Raw genomic sequence first — 27,801 nt, forward strand, 5'->3', positions numbered from 1 at the left:
ACAAAGGACAATGATCAGCTCTTCCCTCTGGGGGCAGGAAACTGCAAACTCCCCTTTGTCACCTGGAAAGTACTCATGGGGAGGGGGGAAAGGAGGAACCAGCCAGGTGACAAGATACTTAAGTTACCTCCACAACTCCTCCCTCAACCCCTCCTTTTTGTGATGTAGTTGTGTCCTCTCCCTGCCTCCTCTTTGCGGGCGGTAATCAATCATCACCAGAAAGCTCAACCAGGGGAGCAAAGGCAAGGTCAGGCCGGCCAAAGAAAAGGATCCTGAGATCCGCGAGGGACATTCAAGGACGTGAATATGGTTTGAAATTAGTACATTGGGAGGAGGGTGGAAGGATAACGTCTCCACGACAGCTGAACTTTTCTTTGTTTCCTCTCCTCGACGCCTTCTCTCGGAGCGTGGCCAGAAGGGTTGTGGAAGTCCTTTTCTCTCTCCCTCTCTCTCTCTCTCCCGATTCCCTTCCTTGGAGCGTGGCCAAAGGGATCATGCAAAATCTCTCTTTTTTTTCTCCTCGACAGCTTCTCTCGGAGTGTGGCCAGAAGGGTTGTGGAAAAATCTCTCTCCTGTCCCTAAAAAAAACACACCTAAAAACAAATGAAGCTGCACCTCTGGCACAATGACCCTTGTTGGGGATGACTCGTGTACGTGAGAACGCAAGGCTTCCCTTCAAACCTTTGTCTTCTCGGACCCCAATGTGGCATTGCACTGTGCAAGCGTCCAGTAGGGAATTCCGAACATAGTTCTAAGATCAGGCAGGAGGCTGTCATGGATGGTAGAGCAGGAGGTTTGGGAAGAAGACGGGGCCCCGCACTAGGATTAGTTTTGTGAGCAGCGCTGAGTGGATTCCGGATCCATGGTTTTTCCGGGTTAAGAGACCCGTGGTTTCCAGGCTAGTTGCCTGTGGTTTTAGTTGTAGACAGGGATTGCCTTTGGATTTATACTAGCCTTCTCTGGAGTTTTGCCCAGAAAGGGCCGAGAGGGGCACTTGAGTGTTAGACTGAATAATACTGATAGGATACTGAATAATACTGATAGGATATTCTTTTCTCTTCCCCTCCCTCTTTGTCCCTCTCTTGTATCTCTGTTTATGTATCTCCTTGTGTAGCTTGTTATCGAGCAACCCACCCTCAGTATTAAAGGGAAATGGGAGCTCACTCTTCTAAACACCCTAGCTGGACTCCTCCTGGCAACAAAGCTTCCGTGAAGCCTTTTTGCCCCAGAGAGGAGTCTGATACACCCCTCCAGTTTGTCATCTCCAACTGGGGGGGGGGAGAGATCCCTTAGAACTGAGTTAACAGAAATTCAATTTGACCAACTTCTATTGCTAGGTTTGGTGAATACTTGAATTGCTGAGTTTCTTGTTTTGTTTTAAATCTAACCCTATTTTTTAAAATCTACTCCTTACCCTTCCCTTCCTATAATCGAATGGTAATTTAGCCAAAAGATGCAACACTTTTAATGGTATAAAAGATTTGCTGAGACATGAACTCTGCACATGCACAGAGGCTAGATCACTTTTACAAAAAAAAGGAGAGGAGATTTGGAGAGCGTGGGCTGCAGGGAGAAACTTATCCAAATTTCTTTAGGTAAAACTTGGAACCATTGAGGGAAATCACCCTTAATGTGTCCTTTGCTCCAGGGGCTGCTTAAGACAAAAGGGTTAAGTACTGAACCATCAAAAGTCAAGAGGTTGCCAAGTTCCAAATCTAACATGCCAAATTCTTTTCACAGGTAAATATCAGAGCACTCCCACTGTGAGTTCCTCACTTGAGGAGTTCCCCCCCAAAGGGATTTAAAAGAATTTTATAACAGGTTTTGTTTGTGTGCATTTTAGGAACAGCATTTCCTGACAGATTTCTCACATGAAATAATTTCCCCTTTTAACAGGATATGGGAACCTCTAACAAAGTGTTTGTTCCTTCTTTTCTCCCACAGCACAAAAAAAAGTGGGGGGATACAAACAGTAATTTAAATATTCTGTATCCAAGATTCTCAGAAAAGTAATTGCATTTGTATTTCTTTTAGTCTTTCTTCCCTTACAGCCAAACAGTCACTTTCTTTCTGTTCTGCGAAACAAGTCTGAATCCCTGCTATATTAGTTGACTTCCCTCTATCTCTTTGTGGCTTTGACACTTTTTTAGTTACAAATAATCTGTTTTCATTTATTAAATCAGTTCTTCCATTATATTTATGAAATTAATCTAAGTACAACCAAGTATTGTATTTTCATTTGGGATACTCATTGTTAGAATGCCAAAATAGATAAGCATAGTTTCTTTTAAAAATTGTGTGTTTTAGCATTTATTTATTTTTGGTTCCTCATAGATTATGTCCTTTTACTTTGGGCACATGTCCATCACATGCAGAATAAGGTTCCTTCATTTTGTTGAAAGTCATCCTCATGAAGTTCTCTTTTATCAGATAGCACATGGTGAATTTTAAGCCTTTTCCCATTGTTTTTCCCATTTTTTCAGTCCAGTAGTAATCTGTGTGGTTTTGATAATATCTTTGTATTATTTAATAATAATTCTTTTCTAAATCTGATGTCTTTGTGTCAAGTCCCTTTTCATCTGAAAAAAAAATTGTTTAACTGGTAATCTAATTTCTTTATTTTGTTTTCTTTTTATATTTTTCACCTTTCTTGTAATTCTACCCTTTTCTTTCTGCATATGTGGAGTAACTAACTGAAGGAAAGCAAACAAACTTAGCAGATAATAACAATTATATGAAAATGTGATAATAATATTGAAATGCATAAAATGCTTAATGCGCTAAGATTTTATTATTTGCAGCTAACAAAGATAACTCAAGGAGGTTTTTTGGGGGGGCTTTTGCCCCTCCTTTTCTAACTCTGTCTTTTAAGTCCCTAAAAACCCTGCCCCCTTACAGCACATCACTTCTACAGATGTGTTACTACAGACCCAATGATGAAAAAGCCACAACAACCCCTCAACCTAATTCCTCGTGACCACAAGACTATTACCTGCAACAACAACAGACACCAAAGTTTTCAAAGCGGCCACATCAATTTCTTTCAAAGGGTATAGACTGACGGGGGAGTGAGGCTGACAAAGGGGGGAGGAGTTGAATTGCAAGGACATTCTCTCACTTTTAAACCTCAAGACTCTGTGCTCCAGGATTGAAAAGATATGTAAAAGATCACAATTGCCTGAAGATAAGCAACTGATATTTAATTAGTTTGTTGTGTATTATGTGTTATTATGTGTTTGATAGTGTGTTATTTCCACAAAGGAGGGGGGGCATTTTTTGTGTGTAATTGTTTTTATGTTTAATATATAGTGTCTTATTGCTTACACCCCAATGGAGGATTCTCATGCGTTTTATGCTTTCTAAAGATCAGGCTATTGTGTAGTCCAGTGTTTAGATTAGATCAATTTATGATGTTTCCTTTCCAACCTGGCACTCTACCAACCTTCATTACCCATTTTAAGAAAATGTGTCTTAAATCATTTTACCAAGGAGAAGATTCAGGATCCATGAAAACACCAGATACATGAAGGTGTATATGCTTTGGTTTAGCAGGAATGATCCCTTATAGAGTTAAATTGACTTATTTGGACATGTGCCCTTTTAAGAATGGTTTTGTTTTAACAGATTGATTTGGAAAGTTGAGAACCATGGGGCAAAAAAAATTCTAATTGGACTCAGTTTGAATTGGGCAAGTGTATCCAGGCTGCAATTAGCTTTTTGGTCCTTTAAGAGCAAGTGAGTAACTTCCCATGAGTGCAAAACCAGAGCCTATAATAATAAAACCCCATAGAAAGGCCAAGGCAAAGACATCTCTCTCATGACATGTCCAAACCTGTGCCAGCTATGGTGAGTGCCAGCCGACATGGTCAATATGAAAGCCCTTCAGGGATTCACCAGGGATTGTTGCTGCTGTAGCACTATGGCGGTGTGAGACCAGAGGAGAGCTAGCTTGACACCTGAGAACACACACAAAAAAGGTGGAGGACAAATCAAACTACATTTTCAATCGATATTGGACCTTCCTGCTAAGTGAAAAGCATAGACCACTATTGACAAAATGTTTCTCCCAAGGTGAAAGAATACCACAAGTAATCGAGTAACAAAATGCAACATGTGTTATTTTTACGTGATAGTCTATGACTAGCTATGTGCACTGCTACACTTGCAAATATCCTTAAGAGGCGTGACATGCAAGTCCCTTTCAGATTCACATGGACCCACACATCTGGGAGAGTGGATAGCAGGTTAATATTTAGCACTTTAAATTGTGCGGAGAAAAGGATTGCACAGTAGCCACCTTTGCAATCTTATCTCCGAAGGGGGGAACTGTCGCAGGGAAACCCCCCCATCATTCAATTTGTACAAACTTCACACACACACACACACACACACACACACACACTACATACACTACGCTTCTGTTATAAATTCATAGAAAAACAACCATACCTTGGATCTGCACCGTTCCACTTTTATTTTACTCCATGAAGGAAGGACTACAAAATGGGGAAGGTTTGATACAGGGCAGCCATAATCCCTTGAGTATACCAGCACATACACAGGAGCCCTGCCCAGTTGCTATGCCAACCCTGATGGTGCTAGACAGAAGACCATCAAGGTCACAAAGGACTTGCATATAGAAGTGGATTCAGCACAGTCTGGAACAAAGCACAATGATCAGCTCTTCCCTCTGGGGGCAGGAAACTGCAAACTCCCCTTTGTCACCTGGAAAGTACTCATGGGGAGGGGGGAAAGGAGGAACCAGCCAGGTGACAAGATACTCAGGTTACCTCCACAACTCTTCCCTCAACCCCTCCTTTTTGTGATGTAGTTGTGATGTAGTCTTAGGGGAGTAGTTTGGGGGATTAGTAACTAATAAAAGTTAGGGTCTTCTTTTGTTCGGGGCTTTCATTTTGCTTCATCTTGTTTTGGGTGGGAGTCCTGTCGCGACAGTTTCCAATAAAGGCCAAGCCTACAGGCTGCTGTTTTGCTCCAAATTGTCCTGGTTGGTGTCTTTGTTTTTTTGCCCATGGGAGCCCTCAGATTCCTCCGTTAACACTTTTATTCCAAGGCACTTAAGGACATATATACAAGGAATATATTTGATTATCTTTTACCAGTTTGGTAATAAGATTGACTTCTCTGAGTCCACCCAGTAATTTTCATAGCTTCCCCAGATGGTTTCACTGATCCAAAACCAGCATCTATTTTTGGCATAGGGAACTAGGGGCCAAACCTGTTGCAAGCACAGCCTCTGATTCCTGATCCCCTCCCTTGTATACAACATAAAATGGCTGGAATCCCAGTAGTTCCCTGCATATACCACGTGTCATAGCAGTTTTTTAGTCACCTTTGTATTAGCAGCTCCCCACCCTCCAAGTTCCCTTAAGGGCTGCCCAGACCTGCATGCCATGAATTGTTGCTGACAGAAGGAAATATTTTCAATCCCCTGTTGTACTTGCATGGGTCGTAGCGTGTTTTGGGTGCCACCTGCATCTAGGCTACCCTTAATCTTAATAACGGGGAAAGGGCTCCTGTTGCAGTTAACAGCAGAACATTCTCTTTATTTTATTATTATTATTAGAATTTATATACCACCCTATACCTGAAGGTCTCAGGGCGGTTCACAGTAATGATCAACATAAAAACCACAATTATATATAATCAAATAAAAACAACCACCCAATAATGCCCACCCCAAGACACTTTTTCTAGTGTTAGCTCATGCACAAGCTAAATTGCAGGAAATGGTACTGAATCTAAGGATCTAAAGCAGGCATCCCCAACCTGTGGCCCTCCAGATGTTTTGGCCTACAACTCCCATGATCCCTAGCTAACAGGACCAGTGGTCAGGGATGATGGGAATTATAGTCTAAAACATCTGGAGAGCCGAAGGTTGGGGATGCCTGGTCTAAAGGGAAGGTTGTGTGAAAGTTTGTTTCTGTGCTCCCTAGAGGTAAAGGTAAAGGGACTCCGGACCATTAGGTCCAGTTGTGGCCGACTCTGTGGTTGCGGAGCTCATCTCGCTTTATTGGCCGAGGGAGATGGCGTACAGCTTCCGGGTCATGTGGCCAGCAGGACTAAGCTGCTTCTGGCGAACCAGAGCAGCGCACGGAAACGTGGTTTACCTTCCCGCTGGAGCGGTACCTATTTATTTACTTGCACTTGGATGTACTTTCGAACTGCTAGGTTGGATGTAACTGCGGTATAAGATAATCAACAGATAAAGTACAGCGAGAATAATTGGAAGTCATTTTTAATTTCTTGTTTTACAATCATTCACATCATTGGGAGTACAAATGATGTTAGTTATAAGAATTGTGTTGTTTCATATATTGCTATTGTCTGTCTGTCAATTTATAGTTTGTTTATTTGATTGTATGTTTGTTGGTTGGTTGGTTTGCTTTCCTGGCACAAATGTATCTGTTTTAAAACAATAAAGACATACAGTGGTACCTCAGGTTAAGTACGTAATTCGTTCCGGAGGTCCGTTCTTAACCTGAAACTGTTCTTAACCTGAAGCACTTTAGCTAATGGGGCCTCCTGCTGCTGCCGCGCTGCCAGAGCACAATTTCTGTTCTCATCCTGAAGCAAAGTTCTTAACCTGAGGTATTATTTCTGGGTTAGCGGAGTCTGTAACCTGAAGCGTATGTAACCCGAGGGATCACTGTATTGCAAAAAACAAACAAAAAAACCCGAACTGCTAGGTTGGTTGGAGCAGGGACCAAGCAACGGGCGCTCACCCCGTTGTGGGGATTCGAACCGCTGACCTTCTGATCAGCAAGTCCTAGGCTCTGTGGTTTAACCTGTGGTTTAATCCTCCTGAACTCAATATACTTACTTTTATTTAGTCACATTTACACCCCAGCTTTTAGCCGGCAAGGCTCTGAGTGACTGACATAAATCAGTACAGTAAGCCCACAATTTCCGCACATGATTTTTGTGCGTGGCAAAAAAAGTTACATTGAACCTAGTGGGATTTTATTTTGCGCGATTTTGGTTTTAGCTGCGACCGGTGGAACATAACGCCGCGTAAGCTGCAGGCTTCCTGTCCAGAGACGGTCTGTGCTCTCAGTCTAAAGGTATGGCGAATGCGGAAAAGCGATCTCAACCACAAGTTCTTGATTAAGCATGAATAAATAGAGAATAAATAAATATGGTCGTGTGTCTTGTGCAGAGGCGTTTCGCGCTGTTCCCGCCCTCCCAAGTTTCCAGGCAGGGATCTTACGCGAAGACATTTAAAATCAGGGGCGTCGAGAGAGATGTGACTCTTCGCAGAATCCTCTGAGTACGATTTAAACCTCGGATCTAAAGCTCGAAGGTGTCCTTATTCGCCCCCTGAGCGCCCGTCCCGCCGATAAGCAGCAGAAGCAGCAGCATCTCTGCGGGCGGCGGGCGGAGCTTCCAAGCCCCGCCTCCGAGCGCGTCTAGCGGCTGTTTGACCCTCGCCAGCTTCCGTGCCGCGACGTGACGTCGAGGGCAGCCGCTTCGCCATTGGCGGATTCAATCGTCGCGGGCTACTTGAACGGCGAAAGCGGAGCGGGCCCGAAAGAGAACGAGAGCGAAGCCGCCGAGCGAGGGTCCGTTCAGAGCAGCTCGGCTCGAGGCTCCCCGGTTCTGCAGTCGCCGCCGCCGCCGCCGCGCTTATCGCCATGCTGACGGGAGCCGCCGCCGCCGCCGCCTCCCTGGCTCGGGAGAACCAGGAGAACGTGCCTCCGGGAGCGAAGGGCGACCCTCGGCTGGCGGGCGCTGCGCTGGGGACGCGGGTCCCTCTGGGGCTTCTGCGGGCCAACCGGGAGCCCCTCGTCCAGCCGCAGGTAAAGGGCCGGAGGGGAAGGGGAGCCGTTTCCCGCGCCCCTGGGCCGGTCGGAGCTGCCCCAGACCTCGTATCCGCCATCTTAGAGCTTGGGGCAGAAAAGAGGAGGAGGCGGAGGAGAGGCTCCTTGCATTGGGGGGAAGGAGCGGGATGTCCCCCACCCCAACCTCCGGGCGCCCACCTTGCTGCTGCTGCTGCTCTTGCAAGCGAGAGCTTTCGGGGCTCAGTGGCGGGAGAGGAGGCCCTCGAGGCTGCAGGGGGCGCTCCCCGCGGGCGGGTCCCAGAAAGGGCGCCCGGAGGGAGGGCGCCAACTTGGGCGGCGCGCCTCTGGCCGCCCTGCCCTCGCCGATGGTTTCGGTGCACGATGTATGCGAGCATCGCCTCCCGCTTCGTTCCGAGGCGGCCGCGATCTGCAGCCGCAGCGTGGCCTCTCGTCATGGGGGACACACCCGCAGGGCATCTTGGTTCACGCTACAGGTATATCCCACGCTTTCCCCAAGGAGGTCAAGGGTACTCAACCTTCGCTTCTCTCCTGTGAGGTTGGGAGATAGTGACTGCACTGTTTTCTGCCTTCCTGGGGATCCCAGTCTCATACTTGAGCTGCTACACTGCCCAGGCTTTTATTTAAAAAAAGAAAAATGAGTTTTGCCAGTGGAAAAGTTTTCAAAGACCATTGCCAGGTATTGGGTGCGTGATTGCTAACAGTGAACTTCGTGTTACAGGCTTCCCACAGCCAAATTCCATGGAGTACCAATGATGAAAACTGCCTCGATGTTCCCCTGGGCAAAATGGGGAATAAGCAGCCCGCTTTTCCCATCCATATGGATGAGCCTGATGTCACCAGGCAGAAAAAACGTATGATGTCGAAAAGGATGCCTTCAAGTGAAGAGGCCCTAGGCTTGAAGACGGCAGTAGCTTCAATGGGAATCAGGAAACCTCTGACACCTATAGATAACCCAATGGATCTGAGCTTCGGTGAGGGTAAGAATAGGTTTGCATACACCTATTGGGACCCAGCCCAAAGTTTAAAGAAATCCTGGCTTTTAGTCATATGGGGGTGCACTCCAGGTGTCCCAACACGATTAGTCTTCCGGAGTAAAGGAGTAGTGGACATGGTTATATTTGCTACTAAGGGCATAGAATCATAGACTTGGAAGGGGCCACAAGGGTCATCTAGTCCAACCCCCTACAATTCAGGAATCTTTTTGCCTAATGTGGGGCTCAAACCCACAACACTGAAATGAAAAGTCTCATGCCTTGCTGACCCAGCTATCCCCACTGGTTTTTTTTAGAAAAGGAAACAGTTACTCCGAACTGTTGGCAGGTTAATTTATTATAGCATAAAATTACGGTACACAAGCAAGGATTACTCTGGACTTGAAAGAACTAAACCTTCAGTTGCTTTATAACAGGCATGTCCAACTGACCAATTGCAATCTACTGGTCGATCACAGGGTGTCCCTGGTCAATTGCGCAATCCGGATTGATTGCCCAAAACCAACACCCCCCCAAAGAAAACCTCAACAACTGATCAATCCTCCCCAAAAGGATCAATCCAATGGGTAGATCACTGCCAGTTTTTTATGGTGGGAGTAGATCGCAGTCTCTTGGGAGTTGGATGTGCCTGCTTTATAGCATTCACTGTTGAACTTAAGATGTTGCTTCATAAGAATGAATATTGTTTTACATATTTTGCATTTTAGGATCTCCAAGTATTATGGATATGTCAATAGTCCAAGAAACGGAACAGAGAATTAATGTTAACCATGTACCAGACTACATTGAAGATATCTATAAGTATCTTAGGGAAATGGAGGTGAGAATACAGCTTAGACATTTTATTTTTGGAGGGAGGAATTCTACCTATTTGAGTTTGGATCCCTTCTAACTGCACAGACATGATTATCTTGGGATGTTCATATGAAGGGTTTGGCTGTCGCTTTTCTGCTGGGTTCCCTTGTAAAATGCATACAAAAACATACTATGGTAGGTCAAAGAATGTCGAGTCCCCCTATGTAATACAATTCTGGCTTGTATGCCCTGTCACCACTCCTTTTATCTATTCTAAGTGAATATGCAGCTATCTTTGTAATTTGCCACTTGTCTGTGATAGCAATTGCAGACAATTGACTTAGATGCTGTATAAAAAGCTGGTGGGTGATGGGGGCCAGTTAAGTGGAGAATGGATAGCTACTATTGTGAGTGTTAACATTTACCTCTTTTGGTTAGCTCTCTTGATTGTAGAAAGGAAAAATTGAAGCTTGCAGTCATAAAACCATGCTGGCATGAACTTGGCAAGAAACTAGATCAGTTGTGAGCACAAGTAGAAGTGTTAATTCAGATAGGAGGCATATTTGTTCCAGTTCGATTTACAACACAATGTGTTGACTCTCCAGGCTACTTGGGTAGCATATTTCTTGGAAACTTGCATCTAATAGCAAATAGGTCTGACCACTTTTTTAATATCAAAAGGAGCTCTGAACCAATGTATCCAAACAGGATAACTGTCCTCTTTCAATTTGTTGTCTGCTCACACAGATGGCTCCCCATCAATTGTGAGCAAGTGAATTTAAAATATAGGTTTCTTGTTTTTCAAAATCTTAAACTGGGACAAAAGTGGCGACCTGATGACTCCCCCAACCCAGAGTTGTAAAGCTGGCCTGCAGTCTCCCAGCAGAAAATCAAATTTCATAGCAGCCCAAAGCACTTCAAAAAGTGGCAGGAAGTAATTAACAATGTCCTCTTTATAGGTGAAATGCAAGCCCAAAGCAGGTTACATGAAGAAGCAGCCAGACATCACAAACAATATGCGGGCTATTCTTGTGGACTGGCTAGTGGAGGTTGGCGAAGAGTACAAGCTCCAAAATGAAACTTTGCACTTGGCGGTAAACTACATTGACAGGTTTCTGTCTTCAATGTCAGTGCTAAGAGGGAAACTTCAACTTCTGGGAACTGCTGCCATGCTATTGGCATCGTAAGTAAACTTAATATCCATTGTATTCTATATTTGTTTTACTTTGGAATATTATGTTTTGTCTCATAAAAACCAATATTTCCCAATTCTGAGAATCCAGAGACAGGTAAAATCGTTCAACACTTCCCAAGTACAGTACTGACACCTATATCAGAAATATGTATCTGGGCAAAGTACTGCTGAAATGTGCTTATTGTTTTACAAATGTGTAAATTCTTTCACAGCCTGAGGCCATTAAAGCAGTGTACAAGAAAAGAATAAACTACAAATTGTAAAAGCTATTGCTACAATAAAAAAGCAATACAATAAAAGCAATACAATAAAAGCAATACAATAAAAAAGCAATACAATAAAAGCAATACCTTGAACTGTTTCTGGTAGAATATTGGCAGCCTGTGCAGCTCGCTTAGGAGAGGTGTTATATGGTGTTGGTGGAATACAGTAAGCCTGCAACATACATATATTTAACTTCTGTGCATTCAGCTTTACATGCATGGCAAATAAAAGAGGGGGTTCTGATAAAAATGACTTTGCCAATCTCACCTGCCATTGAACCCAATGTGTTCTGACTATCCACAATTCTGGCTTTAGGTATAATCCCCAGATTGTAACCCCCGGGTAAGTTCTGGCCTTATTGTACCTCAGTCAACAACCTAGCTGCTGCATTCTGTACCAGTTGCGCTCCTAGCCACTGAGGCCACCTGAGCATTGAGTGACAAAGTCTGGTCAGTGAGCACTCCAAACTGCATGCCTGCTCTTTCAGAGAGAGTGCAGTCTGTGCTTACAAACACGAATCCAGTGCATTGCTCTTTGAATATAAATCTTGAGCTGTAAACATTCAGGTCTATTAATCTTTTAAAGATGCTATTGCAACTTGCTGGTGTTTTACACCAGGGTACCAGGCTGCATACAGGGTACCAGGGTACCTAGAACATGCCAGGGTCTTTCCCTACTTCTGAGAGTTCCCAAGCTGGTTGCAGCAAAGCACTGGGAGGCAGATAGGGTATACAAAGTAGGATAAAAACAAACAGCATCTGTACTGGATACTTTGCTTATCCTAATGCATACTTTGGGATGAAATGGTACAAGGGATGGAGACAAATGCAGCTTGATGCTTACAGCAGTGCTTTCCTTTCTACCCTAGAAAGTTTGAAGAAATCTACCCTCCTGAAGTAGCAGAATTTGTATATATCACAGATGACACTTACACAAAGAAACAAGTCCTCAGGATGGAGCACTTAGTTCTGAAAGTCCTTTCATTTGATCTGGCAGCGCCTACTATAAACCAGTTCCTTTCTCAATACTTCTTGCATCAGCCAGCTAGCTCCCAAGTGGAAAACCTGGCAACGGTAAGTGTTGGTTCTGCACATAAGGTTTTGTTTTTTCCTTCAGTTCCTGTGGGAACCAGGTGCCTTCTCTTAAGGAAGAGCTTTGTTTGAGGCATGTGTTAGAACCATAGACGGGACTACGAGGGTCATCTAGTCCAACCCCTACAAGGCAGGAATCAACCCTATGATTAAGAGTCTTATGCTGTACCGATTGAACCATTCCAACTCTTAACCATCGTTGGCAGGGGGGTAAAACTTTCTCCAGCTAATGTGGCTAGAGGAGGGCATAGCATGAGTCCAACTGAATGGCGTATTTTCCAGGTGCTTATTAGAAGTGTTTGTGCTACTTGAAGGGCACAATTTCCATGTACTTGTGTGGTGTAGGACAGGAAGAGGCTGGCTTGGTTTAGCCAATGCCACTCACAGCTTGTTAGTCTGTTAACATACGGAGACAGTTTGCCTGTTTTGAAGGTGCAGCTTCTGTACGGCAAAAATGCAGTGGGCCAGGTTTAAGCATGTTTTCTCTCTCTACAGTACTTGGGAGAACTGAGTTTAATTGATGCTGAGACATACCTGAAATATTTGCCATCAGTAATTGCTGCCGCAGCATTTCATACAGCAAACTATACTATTTCTGGAAAAACTTGGGTATGTATAATACTTGCCTTAATACACATATTGGAGCATCAAAGGGTCTACCTCTGCCTCTACTTCAGCCTGCCTGTACACTGAAATCAGATGTATTCTTCTTTATCCTCTGGCCATCAGGTCAGGCAAGTGGGAAGGCAGCCACCATGGTTATGGGGCCCTGTCTGGAAAATTCTCACCCTGTGAAGACTTGCCTGGTTACCTACATTCTTTCCCAGCACCAGGCAAAAACCTTTATTTTTCCCAACCTTGTACCTTGCAACTTTAGAGGCTTTGTTTCTGTTTTTGCTATGATGTATTCTCTCTTTCAAACTGCCTTGAAAGTTAACTGTTATGGGGCAGTGTATGACATTCAGTTGACATTACTGGAGAAGATGAGTAGGTGTTTCACCTCGAGGCACATAGGAACACAGTATCAGTGGTATTTAGTATGTTGCTTGGTGGCCTGTAAAGATTGCTGGACACTTTCAATGGTCCAATTCTACAGTTGTTATTTGGGAGGTTCCAATGAAAGGCTGCAAAATGTGAGCACAAGGATTCATAGGCCATAATATCTAACTGCTCTGTACTTCTAGGTATGACACTTTCTGTACAACCTACCTCTTTGTCCCTTGCCCCATTTTTTAAATCCCCCCTCCCCAAACGCTCAAGTATTTGACCCATGATTAGCATTGACGCTATTCCTTTATCATTAAATATAAATGCCGTTCCACCGTCTACAACCCTACAGGCACCCCGGGGCAAATTTTGGTCTTAAGGGTACTGAAAAGGATAATGTCCTCTGGGAGACTTGAGTGCATAGAATGCCTAGGTTCTTTAGGCAATAAACAATGGGACTACTATCATCTTCAGGCTCTCTTAACACAACAGACTTTGCTCTCTTCTGCCATTTAATCAGATTTGCTCTTAAGTGCCATGGAGATAAATCTACAAAAGTAGAGAAAGAACTGTCTTCCCTACTATGCTTTAAAAAAATCTTTCCCTACAGTTCATCCCATGTCAACCCCAACTCTTCCTTTGATAATGCCAAATTTCAGATTCAGGACAAAGCCTAAGAAAATAGGAGCAGTGTTCCAGCAATAATGCTGAAAGGCAGAGTTGAATAATCATCTTGACAATTTCCTTGGCAGACTGACTCTCTTGCTGAAGTTACGGGATACACAATTGAAAGTCTTAAGCCTTGTATAATGGACCTCCACAAGACCTACCAGACAGCGGCACAGCATACGCAACAGTCTATACGGGAGAAATACAAGGCTGTAAAGTAAGGCTCTTTCCTATGCTTTTTGTCTAAACAGTTGGGGGTACACTAAAACAGGGGTGGCAAACATTATAGAAGCTGTAGTTTAATATCGGCAGGGAAGGCACCATGTTGACTGCCGCTGCATTAGAATATATTGTCATTTTCTACACAAATACAGTTGATAGAATATAAATACTGTGCCGGAGAGCAGAAGTTAAGTGTTTGTCTATCTTATCCTTTTCAGGTACCATGCAGTATCACTCATTGACCCGCCAGAGACACTAATCTTATCATAACAATCAAACTTGACATCTCAAAGGTGTATATTACCTGTAATGGCAACTGTACAGTTTTAAACTTTTATTTAGACTTCAATCACTCTGGTATATTACCATAGAAAATTGTGAAGTTTTCTACTTTTATAATGTTTTAATGTAAACTTTTGTACATGCAATCTTGTTCTAAATACTTAGGTGACGCGCCTTTAAAAGTTCTGTTGAAACAGACTTAAACCATGCAGGTCAACCACTTAAGTACTGCTGACCCTTTTTTAAAAATAAGAGCATGTAAGTAGGGATTCTGACTCTAAATGTCAAATCAAGAAAATTCAATAGAGTCTGTCTGCATACTTGAAATACTAATACGAAGGAAGGTTCAGTCTATTCAGACTCCTATATACAATTAAGTTGCAACAGTATATTTGGGAAAGTCAACTAATGCTTAACATAATTTAAGAGTGACGCTACTTTTTACAGTTCTGAGTAGCCATTAAGAATGTTGACTGGTTATTATATGTTTGTGCCTGCTGGTGGCAGTAGTGCCACTTAAGTTCATGCTGCTACAGTAGCTTATGAAACGCTGCATTAATGATTTTCACTCTAACCCACAGAAACGGAGTCTTGAAAACAAGGGCAAGAAATAGCATTCTTGTCATAGGAAGGCTATATAGACAGCTATTGCTGTCTGAAAACTGTCTTGGCTTGTACTCTTGAGGTCACAAATTGAAACCACTTAATGTGTCGCCTATTTGAGCATGCCAAACTATAACCTAGACGTAAAGGCCATGGATTTGGTGCTAGAAGTAGCACAGAGCTGAACAGTGATCTCAACTCATGCATACTGCTCTGCAATCCAACTGCAGCTAGCAAAGGTCCTAGGCTTGGGTAGCTGTTCAAATGTGTTATGTATTGATACAGGGTAGAAGTAGTGGGTCTGCTGTACAAACTAAGCCCTGGTTTGAAAGGTTTTCTATATTTGTAAGGGTGGCTAACTTTTATATTCATATTTAAGTAGGATTTTCTGTAAGATAGGATACTGCTTCACATGTGCTCACAGCAAACCAATTGCATGTAAAGACCTACGTGTAAACCATCTTGCTGGTCAATAAAATCCTGAAAGAGGACTTGTCTGCCTTTGTGTTAACCTATTTTCAATATAAGTTGCTTCATAGGACCTTCTCAAGTTCAATACCATTTTATAGGGCTATTTCTAAAAACGTCACTTTTAAAACTGTGACCTAGAGGTTTGGATGTCAAAGAGGAGGAAAGATTATCTTTTGTCATTACCCTGTGAACAGAAAGCAGAAATCAAGTAACCGGTCAGATCCTCACAACCTTTCCTTTAGCAAAGAGCTACACAGAATAGAGCCAGTTCTGCCTAAACTTTATTTGAAAAAGATACTGCACTTAGGCAACTGAACACACCATGACAATTCCTTGCATGTGCACATACACACTAAGTTACAGAATACAGAGCAAGCAAGTTTAATATAAACAATAAAACTTCAAACAGCTTTTTTCTTCTTTTTGCTAGCTGTTTTTTTATTGATGTCCTGCTTTGGGGGAGACTCAGTTCTGTAGGGAAGAAAAGCAGTGAAGTTACAGCAAAATCCAGTAGTCCATTTGTTCATCAAACTACACTATATTGATTTTCAATTATACAAAATATGCACTCATTTGCACTTCCACAGAGTGGTTTTGCCTTTCCCCTGGAAAAACCACACTGGTGCTCTGATGGAACAAACAGCAATCCACAAAAAATCCAGCTGCCATTTGTTCCAATTCAGTATGAACTCTGGGTTTTCCTGAGGGGAAGCAATGGGGCAAATGGAATGGTGGATGAGCCCAGGTCTCTAAAAGATTAGCACTGCATCTGAAAACAGCTATGAAGGCTGTACTCCTTACCACAGGCTTGCTTACAGTATATGGCAATAAGCTGCACTCATCACTTAACATATTTAGAATTGCACAGTACTGATCCCTTATGTGCATGCTCTCTCCACCACCCCCAGTTTCAGAAACTGCTATTAGGCACTACCCAGCCTTAAGGTTTTAAACCTGCTGATACACAATAGACAATTCAAGGACTATGGGACTTTGGCTATGACCAATACATTTTTGTAATGGAAGAGTATGGGTCTAGAACTGTAGGAACTTGTTTCCTGGGTTCAGAAATCACCTTTAACTTGCATTACATAGGTAAAAAAAGGTAACAATTATAATGCAATATTTAGATTTCTTTTATTTCAAGTTCCAGCTAAGCACATAAAAATATAGAAATATACCCTTTTCTTCCCCCTTAGCATAAAATTTTAAGTAAACATTTCACACAAGGTGGAAAAGCTTAAACACATCCAGAACACCAATATCTTTTTCTGAGTCAGATACAAAAACTTCTCTTTGAATCCGTAGTTAAAATTAACTTATTTAGTTTAGATCATGTGGCCTAGATACAGAACACATTTATTCATTCTGTGGATTTTGGGCCTCTTTCCTCCAAAGGCACAACTTAGAAGCAGTTTAGTAACAATTTGAGGAACTTAGGAGGTCTGCAGAAATCCTGCCCATAACTATTTGCTGTCATACATGCAAGCTTCCACTCCATCAACATACAGTATCTTTGGGGTACCGCAGCCTCAGACTCTTACCTTTCTTCATGTTCATCTTAAAGGACATCTCTGAATATAGAGCTATTTGGGTTTTTTTAATCCATTAGTTTTTTATGTCTCAATGACCCCTATTTTATATCCCACCTGAGTTACAGATATGCTATGGACTAGGGTGGGTATTTAGTCCTGCAATTTGAACACTGCTCAGAAGTGACTCCAATTTCTCATCTGTTCAATAAAACTAGTGGAAGTAAGACCACCAGGGTGGGGACCAGCGCTAGGTGCCTTGTTCACAAGCAATGTGTGGATTCCTGACCATGCTCCATGTGGTTCAAAGCAGCCAAGCTGATCTGATTCCCTTTCCATACTAGCAGTAAGTCTCAGTCAAACACAGCCAGCTACAGAAACAGGAAAATGTCCTTGTGATTACCTGCTAATTTCTGGCTCCAGGATAACAACATCTTCCTCTTCACTGTCAGACAACACAATTGTCTCATCTTAAAAATGTAAGAAAATTATTCATTGGTACATGGGTTTCATCTGGAATAACATGATAAATGATATGCTGTAGCAGAAGTGCAGAAAGGGTGTGCCATTTCAGACTGATGGCAACTGTAATGTGTGTGTTGGCACCACAGTTAATCCTGAATTGTGTTACACGCCACACTGATCTCTGAGTGGCATGAGATTCCAGGGGTTCCAGAACCCAGGGTCTGCTTCCTTTGGCATCTTTAGGATATATGGCTTATTTACACATATATACAACCTGAGCATGGCCACCTCATGAGAAGAGAAGACTCCCTGGAAAAGACCCTGATGTTGGGAAAGATTGAGGGCACAAGGAGAAGGGGACGACAGAGGACGAGATGGCTGGACAGTGTTCTCGAAGCTACAAACATGAGTCTGACCAAACTGCGGGAGACAGTGGAAGACAGAAGTGCCTGGCGTGCTCTGGTCCATGGGGTCACGAAGAGTCGGACACGACTAAACAACAACAACAACCTGAGCATATGATGGAGGGGTTCAAAGCATTAACACTCCAAAAGGTTATTGCCTCTCCCATGGCCACAGCCTTGGATGCCAACAGAAGTCAGTCATGGCCCTCTGTCCCTCTGCATAGCTTGCTGCGTTTAACAGCCTGCCACGTTTCTCTCCAGCTTGCCGATGCTTACAGCTTGCAACTATTTTTCCTCCAGCCCACATCACCCCCAACTACAATCCTAAAAACAACTGCTCTCCTTCCAACTCTAAAACTCCACTTCAAAGACTTTCATGTTTCTAACTGTGAGTTGAGGGAAGGGCCCATCCCACTAATTGGAAAATATCAGTTTGCTAAAACTTTAACTCTTCTGATTCAACAGCAACATAGTGCAGAAAACAGAAAATCTTTGGCCCACAGGCCAACAATAGGTGTGTCACTAGGTGGATGGGTAAAGACACAGCTGCAAAGGAACCATCATGAGCCTCAAAGTGTTCTCCCATTAATTATATGGAAAGCAGGGCTTATATGCAGGACCTTTTAAATCTGGGACCAAATGCAAACTCTGCTGGGATTAGTTTTGACTCCTGAGCTCCCAAGTTAATCCTGGCTTGCAACCACTGCTGATCAGCCTGCAAACCGTGCTTTTGGCAAGGATCTTCCTTTTGCAGCCCATCTCGAGTTCAAGCCAGGCTGCAAAGAAGAAAGGAAATACTGTGGGTGCACTTAAGAGTACAATTTTGAAGCTGGGTCATCAGATGTCACAGTGACATCATGTGACTGACAGGTGCTGTGAAACTGGCCCACATTGGGCAATGAGCTCAGGATCTGGCCCAGCCTGGTTGGCAATAAACAGACTTTATTCAAGACAATATTCAAACTGTCCCCTCTGCATATTCAACTGTCTATTGTTGTGGCCAAAAATTCTTGCTTACCTATAATTAGCATGCACTAAAGCAGAAACATCTACAGACACTAATTTACAACTTCTAAGCTGTGTTTTCCCATTTGATATTATCCATGATCTTTCATGAAGCACTGCTGCTAAAGGTACAAACCTTTCTGATTTCTGGTTCGAACACCAGTGTCTCCTGTTTCCATACTCTGGTCTTCTACAGTTATTGGTTCATCTGGGGTGACTTCATCTTCATCTTCCTCCTCTTCCTTTTCAGATTCCTCAAAATCTCCCCAAGAACTCTCTTGTCCTTCTCCAATCTGGGCTGTGCCAGAAGCCCATAAAATGGGCTTAGCCAAGCTAGGTTCATTAAGCAAAATGCAGACATTATCCAGATTTCATTATAGTATGAGGGACTTGGTGGGCTTTCTGACTCAGAAATAGACCTGACCTTTTACCACATTTTGCTTTTTATTTTGGAGAAACAGGCTTCAGTCTGTCCTCAACACTTGCATGCAATGCAGCAATGGTATAAATTCTCCACAATTTTTTGACAAAAATCTATAGATAATAATAATAACAACAACAATAATGTATTATTTATACCCCACCCATCTGGCTGGGTACCCCCAGCCACTCTGGGAGGCTCCCAACTGAATATTAAAAACACAATTAAAAACTTCCCTAAACAGGGCTACTTAGGATCACAGCACAGTGATACCTACTCTGATACCTTTCTGCACAATAGCCTTTAGCACAGTGTGTTGTTATCAATATGATGCACAAGCTTCAGATACTGTTTTTCCTCAACATTTTGCTAGGGTTCCTTCTTAGGACATTTGCGATTTTCCCCCAACATCTAGTTAACTTTTCCCCTGGTGGGATAACCACAACCCTGATTGCTATATGCTCTTTCCTGCTGTGGTGAATCTTCATGCGGTTCTTGGACACCCTTTTATAAAAATTCGTGTAGGCATTGCCATTGAAACTAGAATTGTGAAAATCTATTCAATTGTAAAAGAATAGCTCTAAGGCACGAGATCCTAGCACTTAACATCAATCACCTAACACACTGATGTGAGGCAATAAAAAGGATACACTTCGGAAGGTGGAAATGCTTTTGAGATTATTTCTTCAGCTTGCTCTTGTACATCATTAGTATCAATTGGGGCTTGATCTATCTTAAAAGCTGTAATTTTCTGGCTGGGAATAGATTCTGCAAATCCAAATTTCCCTCCTTCTTTCCTGTTAAAACAAACAAAAAAGTTCCTTTAGACATCCAAATTGACATAAACATTCATAATGTTGAAATGTTCTACAAAACAAATATAAATAAGCAATATAGCTTCTGTTTCAATTTATATCCTGCTTTCAAAAAAAATTCCCATCAAAGTGACTCACAAAGTTATAGAACAATTAAAACAGCCAAACAAGAAAACAAAAGTACATCAGCACAAGAAGAGTAGTTGGGTGGGGAGGGAATAATATGACTTCTCTGAATAAAATGTTTTCAGAGCTTATTTATAGACTGGAAGAGGAGGGGCTTGGCAGTACTATGACAGAAAAGGCTGAATTGGTCAGACAGCTGGGACAGCATTGACAATCTCAGGGTTCAGGCAGGTTCCTATGTGGCCTAACCTTTGGGATCAATAACATTTTAAGTTGAGTTCAGAAACAAATTGGTAGCCAGGGTAACTGATGTATGAGTGGTGTAATATATGCTTATCATCTGGCTCCTACCCTTATTCTGGTGGCCAAATGAAATATCCTTGACAGCCCTAATATATTTCTTCCCTATTTCTAATGGCCTGAGTAAATACAAATGGTCCAATTCAACTATTCTGATACAGGAAACCTATCAGGCAGATTTTATACAAAGTCTGATTGAGAAAATTTGTAGATTAATTTTAAAATGGAACAAATTGGTGATGCAAGTGAGTACCTGTGACATACTAACCTAACTTTTTGATCATTCTCCAAGGCTTTTTGAATTAGTTCTGTAATTTCTGCTACTTTAACACCGGTTATTTTGCTGCATCTCAGAACCTGTGGTAAATAGATCAATATCATGACATAATAATAACAATAATAATAATTTATTATTTATACCCCGCCCATCTGGCTGAGTTTCCCCAGCCACTCTGGGCGGCTCCCAATCAAGTATTAAAAACAATACAGCGTTAAATATTAAAAATTTTCCTGAACAGGGCTGCCTTCAGATGTCTTTTAAAAATAGGATAGCTACTTATTTCCTTCACATCTGAAGGGAGGGTGTTCCACAGGGCGGGCGCCACTACTGAGAAGGCCCTCTGTCTGGTTCCCTGTAATTTCACTTCTCGCAATGAGGGAACTGCCAGAAGGCCCTCGGCGCTGGATCTCAGTGTCGGGCTGAACGATGGGGGTGGAGACACACCTTCAGCAAAAATAAGCTAAAAGGTTTTGTCACAGCATGTGTTCACTCCATATGAGGTATGGTCAAGTTCTTAGATCCGGGGCAAGGAAAGATGCAATAATGACTATGCTTCAGAAGCCAGACACTGGATAGTCAATTCATAGCAAGGGAGCAGACTGAGGATAGCATGCCCTTAAAGCATGGTTCAGAGATATCTACCCCCCTGCCAAGACTTCTGGGAATTACTGGGCTTTTGAGTAATACCAAGCCTTTAAAATGGATTAAATGAAGCTTAATTAAAGGATTTAAAAGGCTGTCTGTTTACATACTGTCTAAGAATAAACAGCAGGATTCACTCTATGAAGTTACAGGTTTCTCTCTTCTATTTCAAGTAAGAAGAAAAAAGGGCAGCAGAAACAACCAGTATTTTGAACTAATAGTACTGTACAAAGTCATGTAGCAAATAAATATTGTAAGACTGCATCATGGGATAGTTTCCATTAAACTTTAGCAAAAGTATGAGTTTAGCAATATTCAAATTAGGTGATACTTTGTTAGAATTGCAAGTTTAGGTCTAAGAAATTATTTGTCCTTGAAGATGTCAAGCCATTCTTAGGTTAAAAGTGTTTTTTTTAATGCAAAAGCTTTGCAAGCCTGGTTCAAATGTCTCATTTGTATACTTTCTAATATTTGCAGTGCAGGGAAGTGTCTCTACATTCAAACAATCAATCAACTATTAACAAGCCCAGCTTCTTGAAACTTTCTATCTCCATGTAGGCACCTAATTGTGCAAGCTCTTCCTTCTCACTCTATCCCAAACATGCTCTGCAGAATATTAAAAGTACCTATCCAGTTCAAAATGCAATCGAGACCATATGTGAAGATGGATTACTCAATGGTGAAACATTAATTATCTGCATAAAGGAAAGTGTGATCCACAGCTTAATACTCAAACTTCAGAAACTTCCATATTACCTGATCTTTTAGCAGCATAATTCCACCACTGGACTGAATTGTACAAATCTCACGGTGCTTATTCATAGCAATCACAAGAAGACCATCCATTACACGTTCCTCCTGTTCACTGGGATCTACTAACAAGTAGGTCCTGCAATCATTTTACAAACTATCAGTAAGTGCTTAATCCCAAAAGAGAGCAATGAAAATTTAAACAATACCATGTGCAAGATGTTAGGTATATGTTTAAGATGTGTTTGTGAATTAAAACCTATGCTGATAAAACACTCGTTAAAATCAGTCATATTACACTGCAATAACTGATTTCTCAGATTAAGACGGCATACTATCTCACTTTCAAGAACCCACCCCATGGTTCCTCTTTGGTGTTATGCGCCTGAATTCCAGAAATGCTGGCAAGTTGCTTTCAGCTCATGGAACAAGATTAACTTACCCTTGCTGGAAGAAAGCAAAGCTTACACAGATAGGCATGTGGTGGATACTCAGAGGGACAGGATCCCGCTCCTCGGGGGTATACTAAATAATCCAATACAAAGGAATACTTTACTTAGCAAAAAATACATAACTGAGAATTCTTACTGACTAGTTACAGAATAAAACTCAGTGGTTACACGGCTTTCAATACTGTAAGAAGAGAAATTTCCAGCCCTCAGAGCTGAGAAGAACATAGCTTTATAGGTATACAGTTAAATGATTTCTATTTTTATTATATTTGAATATCTTGCCCACCCTCTAAAAAGCTTAGGGTGGCTTACATGGCTCCCCACTTGCTTTAGAGAGGAGTCTCAACTGAAGCTGATCAACTCTTCGTTGCTAAGCAAATCAATAGATGGTTCCTGCTCTTATTCCCCAATGTTTTATGTGTAACTTCATATTTAATATACAGCTATCACAAATCCAAAATCAGACAATATGTAAGTGGGATAGCAGCCCACAAACCAATTATTGGTAGACCACCTAGCGCCTGCAGGAATTATTGCAAAGAACATTGGACCCTGATCTGACTGAACAAGGTGTTTCTTAGGTTCTTATCCGTGCAAGGCTGTACTCATCTGTGCTAACTGATTTTGAGTACTATGTCCTCTTGCTTACGAAGTCCCAAGTATGTTGCTTTGCTTTGTAAAGGTAACTCACACTGATGGACCATCAGGATTCTACTTAAAGGGAAAGTCAAGAATGCAAGACTGAAGCAACTTACCAGTGTTACTTCTTCTCCTTGCACAGACACATCTGGCCTCCGGAAGTGGCATAATGCCACTATTGCTGCTATGCTTGCAGCATCAATAATGTTTCCATTATGATTCAACAAATGCAAGTCCACACGAATTTGCCAGACCTCAGAATAAAAAAACAACAAGCAAGGCATTTCATTTTGCTTCTCAGTTTTTGTAATGTTCAGCAAATACAACCCTAAAGGTCCTGCTGTCATATTTTGTTCATACATTTGCCTTGTGCCTCCTTAGAAATCTCATTAAAAACTAGAGAAAACATATTTGAATAAAGAATCAAAACTCATGTGAATATAAGGACACACGTCTAGGTTCTGCTGGTTTCCAAGAGGCTACTAAAAACATGGGAAGGCAAGATCTCTGAAGGAATACCGAATGTGGCATTCTCATCAGTGATCACACACACTGCAAAGTATCTAAAAATATAAGTGTATGTCACTGTAGAGCAGACATCGGGAACCTGCGGCCCTCTACATGTTGTTGGATTCCAACTCCCATCAAACTCTGCCAGCATGGCCAAGGGTCAGGGATGATGGGAGGTTCACATGTTCCCCATTGCTGCTGCAGGAGAAAGAGAGCAAACCAATATTAATAGCAAACCAGTATTAACTATTCTCCAGCAATACTTTTTGCAATGCTTTTAATGAACTTTTAAGGTTTTTATAATGTTCTATGCCACCCTTATATTTTATGATAGGATAGCATATAAAAACTTTTACAGAATAAATATTTTGCTATTGAATACCTTTAGCAGATAAATGCTGGGGTCTCTTCTACAGTTCAGCAGACACTTAAAATACCTTTGCCAAATGCCATACATTAACTCTAGAAATAATCAGCAGTTACAACCTTATGTAGGTTTAAGTCTCATTTAACTCAGTGCCCACCATTGATTTACTAAAAATTAAGACATTCCTGGCAAACAATTTAGACTATTTTTTTAATATATATATTTGTGTGTGCGCGCGTGCGTGCGCATGTACCTAATAGGTACTAGGTACCATGCAACAAGAGAGAGAAAGAACAAAAATCCCTGTCCACAGGTTCACAATCCAAAAAACATAATGCAAAAAAGAAAAGGAAAATAATTGACTAAAGTGTCAGAATTCATGCAATCACACACCTTTTCACCAGCAACAACACAGAGAGATTCAGTATCTATACACTTGGAGTTCCTTAGACATCTTTCTAACAGTCGGTTTAGTTTTATAAGCAGCTCAGATTGTCTAGAATGAAAAACAAAAAAAAAAACAAAGACACAAAACATTAGCTCCTAACAAATGCAAAGCCAGGAACAGTATTTTTATTTTATTTTTTGCATTATCTTTGCTTGTTGACATTACAGGGAGCAGGGGGAACACTCACATACCTTCCAGGCTCAAAAGCAGGTGATGCCATAGGAGAGAGTTCAAGATTAAAGAAAAGTATGCCCTCTGTTGCACGATTTGGCTTTGGGGCGACAAGTTCACATGACACTTGCCCAAGAACTCTGCAGAAAGAGAAGCCACCCCAAAAGACAAGCTTTTAGAAAGAAAAAAAATTAACACCTTACTAATTATTGACATGTGACAGGAAAGCAAACAATGAATCATTCTAAAATTCCAGTCTCTGGACTTAAGGTGAAATTTACCTGGGATAAGTTAACTGCAAGCCTTGAGACAATTGTGTTGCTAATTTGTAACCCACAAATTGACACTGGGAACACAGCAAACTGCCTTACACCGAGTCAGACCATTGGTCCATCTAGCTCCATATTTTCTACACAGAGTGGCAGCAGCTATCCAGAGTTCCAGGCAAGCATCTTTCCCAGTCCTACCTAGAAATACTGGAGATTGGACTTGGGACCTTCGGCATACAAAGCTGATGCTCTACCACTGAACTCTGGCCCTTCCCATTATACCTAATGTTCCAGATGAAGGAAGAAATAGAGTAGCTGTGGATTCTCCCACCTGGCTTTCTCCTGCTTTTTTTATTCACAACTTTCTCCTGCCTGCTATAATAAGTAGGTCCCCAAGTAAGTGACACAGCATACTGCCATGGCAGAAATGGGGGCAGTGAGGTGGTTCAGTTATGCCTGGATACTTGTGTTCCCTTATTTTTAAATACCTGGTTTTTCCGAGCTCCACAATACAGCAGCCATAGTCAGTGCCAAAGGAAATGCGGAGGTTTCTGTAGTCATAGCATTGTCGCCCATCCAGACGCTGCAAAAGCACAGCAGTGTTACAGATGTGAAGTGTGGGACTGGGAAGGTAAGCCACAGAAGTACAGAAGTGGTTGCACAAGGTCAACAATTGCTGGATGCTGCTTAGATTTCCCTTACACATTTCAACAGTCCTTAACACTAGAGTAGCCACCTTTTGGCGGGCAAGGTTTCAAGAAGTATTAATAATATTTATAAAACTGCCCTTTGGTCCTCCACACCCCAAGGTAATGTACACTTAAACAATTCAGCAGAAGCACTGTTTTGGGGGGAAAGGGGTGAGCAGGTGTGTGCGGGGGCTCCCTGGTCCTGAATGGAGTAACTGTGCCCTTGAAGGGCTAGGTGCGCAGCCTGGGAGTCATTTTGGACTCACAGCTGTTAATGGAGGTGCAGGTCAATTCTGTGTCCAGGGAAGCTGTCTACCAGCTCCACCAGGTATGCAGGCTGAGACCCTACCTGCCCGTGGACTGCTCTGGTTATCTCTCACTTAGACTACTGCAATGCGCTCTACGTGGGCCTACCTTTGAAGGTGACTCAGAAACTTCAACTAATCCAGAAAATGGCAGCTAGACTGGTGACTGGGAGTGACTGCCGAGACCCTATAACACTAGTCCTGAAGGACCTACATCAGCTCCCAGTGTGTTTCTGAACACAATTCAAAGTGTTGGTGCTGACCTTTAAAGCCCTAAACGGCCTTGGCCCAGTTTACCTGAAGGAGTGTTTCCACCCCCATCATTCAGCCTGGACACTGAGGTCCAGCTTTGAGGGCCTTCCGGTGGTTCCCTCACTGCGAGAAGCCAGGTTACAGGGAACCAGGCAGAGGGTATTTTCGGTAGTGGCGCCCTCCCTTCAGATGTCAAGGAGATAAACAACCATGTGACTTTTAGAAGACATCTGAAGGCAACCCTGCATTAGGAATTTTTTTATGTCTAACGTTTTACTATTTTTTATGTGCTGTAAGCCACCCAGAATGGCTGGGGAATCCCAGCCAGATTGGAAGGGGGTATAAATAAAATAATAATAATCAGCTTAAAATACAGCTTCATCCATTGTCAGAGGTCAAGAGTCGTTCTTTCACCAGTTAATGACGACTAGTAACATCTTCTCCCTCCCACCTTTTAAACAACACGCTCCCGGGCACCGCCTCTCCCACCCGCGCGGGAAGGAATCCACGCCCACGGCGCCAGCGGCGCGCTTTCCCCCGCGAGTCCCGGCACATAAACACGCGCAGTCCTGCGTAGGAGCATCCACGTCCCGCCACCTCGCACCTTCCGCTCCTCGATAGCCCGGAGCAGGAACCGCTTCTCGCAGTTGGACAGCGGCGTCTCTTTCATGGCAGCAGCGGCGGCCTTTCCCCTTCCTGAGGCCCGTCCCGCGTTCGTAACCGGGTGCGCCGCTTCGCCTCTCCGGGCGCGCTTTACAAAGGACGTCACATGTATGCGACGCCTGCAGAAACCGCGCCGCTTCGTAAGCGTCGCGGGCCAAGCCGCTGCTTAGCAACGAGTCCTTGCCTTGGGGGCTACAGCTCCCATTCACCTCAACAAGCCGGCGAGCCGTCACAACGCACGTCGGCAAGCCTTGCCGTAAATGGAAGGAGCGTGTCGTGAACGGGAGGGGGGAAAGGAGTCTCTTTGTGAGGGCGACCTCCAGCGGCCCTAAAGCGAGCTGCCTGGGTTTGATACGGGCGAGACGCATTGAGAGTCTCGTACTTCGAACCAGGGCTATGTAATCCTAGACATACTGTACTCACTTTGGTGTAAGTCCCCTTGAGCAATGGGACTGGCTTCTGTGTTAGGGTACTAAGGGTTATGGGACGCGGGTGGCGCTGTGGTCTAAACCACTGAGCCTCTTGGGCTTGCTGATCAGAAGGTCGGCAGTTCAAATCCCCACGACGAGGTGAGCTCCCATTGCTCGGTCCCTGCTCCTGCCAACCTAGCAGTTCGAAAGCACATCAAAGTGCAAGTAGATAAATAGGTACCGCTCCGGCGGGGAGGTAAACGGTGTTTCCGTGTGCTGCTCTGGTTTGCCAGAAGCGGCTTAGTCATGCTGGCCACATGACCCGGAAGCTGTACACCGGCTCCCTTGGCCAATAAAGCGAGATGAGCACCACAACCCCAGAGTCGGTCACAACTGGACCTAATGGTCAGGGGTCCCTTTACTCTCTCCTCTGCCTATATAGTCCCATGGTAGATTTTATATAGTCCCCTCGGCCAATAAAGTGAGATGAGCCCC

The 27,801-nt window shown here is 43.0% G+C and overlaps 2 protein-coding genes across 3 annotated transcripts; one reads left to right on the forward strand and one right to left on the reverse strand.

Moving 5' to 3' along the window:
• Positions 1-7,472: 7,472 nt before the first annotated feature.
• On the forward strand, positions 7,473-15,411 carry CCNA2 (cyclin A2). The gene is made up of 8 exons (XM_083571570.1): positions 7,473-7,817; positions 8,539-8,797; positions 9,520-9,632; positions 10,567-10,790; positions 11,935-12,139; positions 12,653-12,766; positions 13,897-14,030; positions 14,254-15,411. Exons 1-8 carry the CDS (start codon positions 7,653-7,655, stop codon positions 14,303-14,305), a joined length of 1,266 nt encoding a protein of 421 aa, XP_083427696.1. The 5' UTR covers positions 7,473-7,652; the 3' UTR covers positions 14,306-15,411.
• A 244-nt stretch (positions 15,412-15,655) lies between these two features.
• EXOSC9 (exosome component 9) lies at positions 15,656-27,095 on the reverse strand. 2 transcript variants are annotated; one of them, XR_014538440.1, is made up of 11 exons: positions 26,838-27,095; positions 25,476-25,570; positions 24,739-24,858; positions 24,493-24,595; positions 23,339-23,476; positions 22,574-22,656; positions 22,138-22,270; positions 20,728-20,816; positions 19,869-20,015; positions 17,899-19,130; positions 15,656-17,662 (listed from the first exon to the last, which is right to left on the reverse strand). XR_014538440.1 is itself a non-coding variant. In XM_083571584.1 (11 exons), the coding sequence occupies exons 1-11, from the start codon at positions 26,901-26,903 to the stop codon at positions 17,323-17,325; spliced, it is 1,242 nt and encodes a 413-aa protein (XP_083427710.1). In that variant the 5' UTR covers positions 26,904-27,094; the 3' UTR covers positions 15,656-17,322. The 2 variants fall into 2 exon arrangements, 1 of the variants encoding a protein (XP_083427710.1); XM_083571584.1 differs by having other exon boundaries at positions 15,656-17,393; positions 18,934-19,130; positions 26,838-27,094.
• Positions 27,096-27,801: the final 706 nt, after the last annotated feature.

This window comes from Podarcis filfolensis, assembly GCF_964270895.1.
Source record: "Podarcis filfolensis genome assembly, chromosome: 9".
In the NCBI taxonomy this organism is placed as follows: Eukaryota; Metazoa; Chordata; class Lepidosauria; order Squamata; family Lacertidae; genus Podarcis; species Podarcis filfolensis.

Bases quoted from the DNA above. Each gene is read 5' to 3' on its own strand.
- CCNA2 (XM_083571570.1), top strand. From the start codon at position 7,653: ATGCTGACGGGAGCCGCCGCCGCCGCCGCCTCCCTGGCTCGGGAGAAC. The intron at 9,633-10,566 runs GTGAGAATACAG...TCCTCTTTATAG, and splicing joins AGTATCTTAGGGAAATGGAG to GTGAAATGCAAGCCCAAAGC. The intron at 12,140-12,652 runs GTAAGTGTTGGT...CTCTCTCTACAG, and splicing joins AAGTGGAAAACCTGGCAACG to TACTTGGGAGAACTGAGTTT.
- EXOSC9 (XM_083571584.1), bottom strand. From the start codon at position 26,903: ATGAAAGAGACGCCGCTGTCCAACTGCGAGAAGCGGTTCCTGCTCCGG. The intron at 24,859-25,475 runs GTATTTAAAAAT...CTCTTTCTGCAG, and splicing joins GTGGAGCTCGGAAAAACCAG to AGTTCTTGGGCAAGTGTCAT. The intron at 17,394-18,933 runs GTTTGTACCTTT...TACATTTTTAAG, and splicing joins TCGAACCAGAAATCAGAAAG to ATGAGACAATTGTGTTGTCT.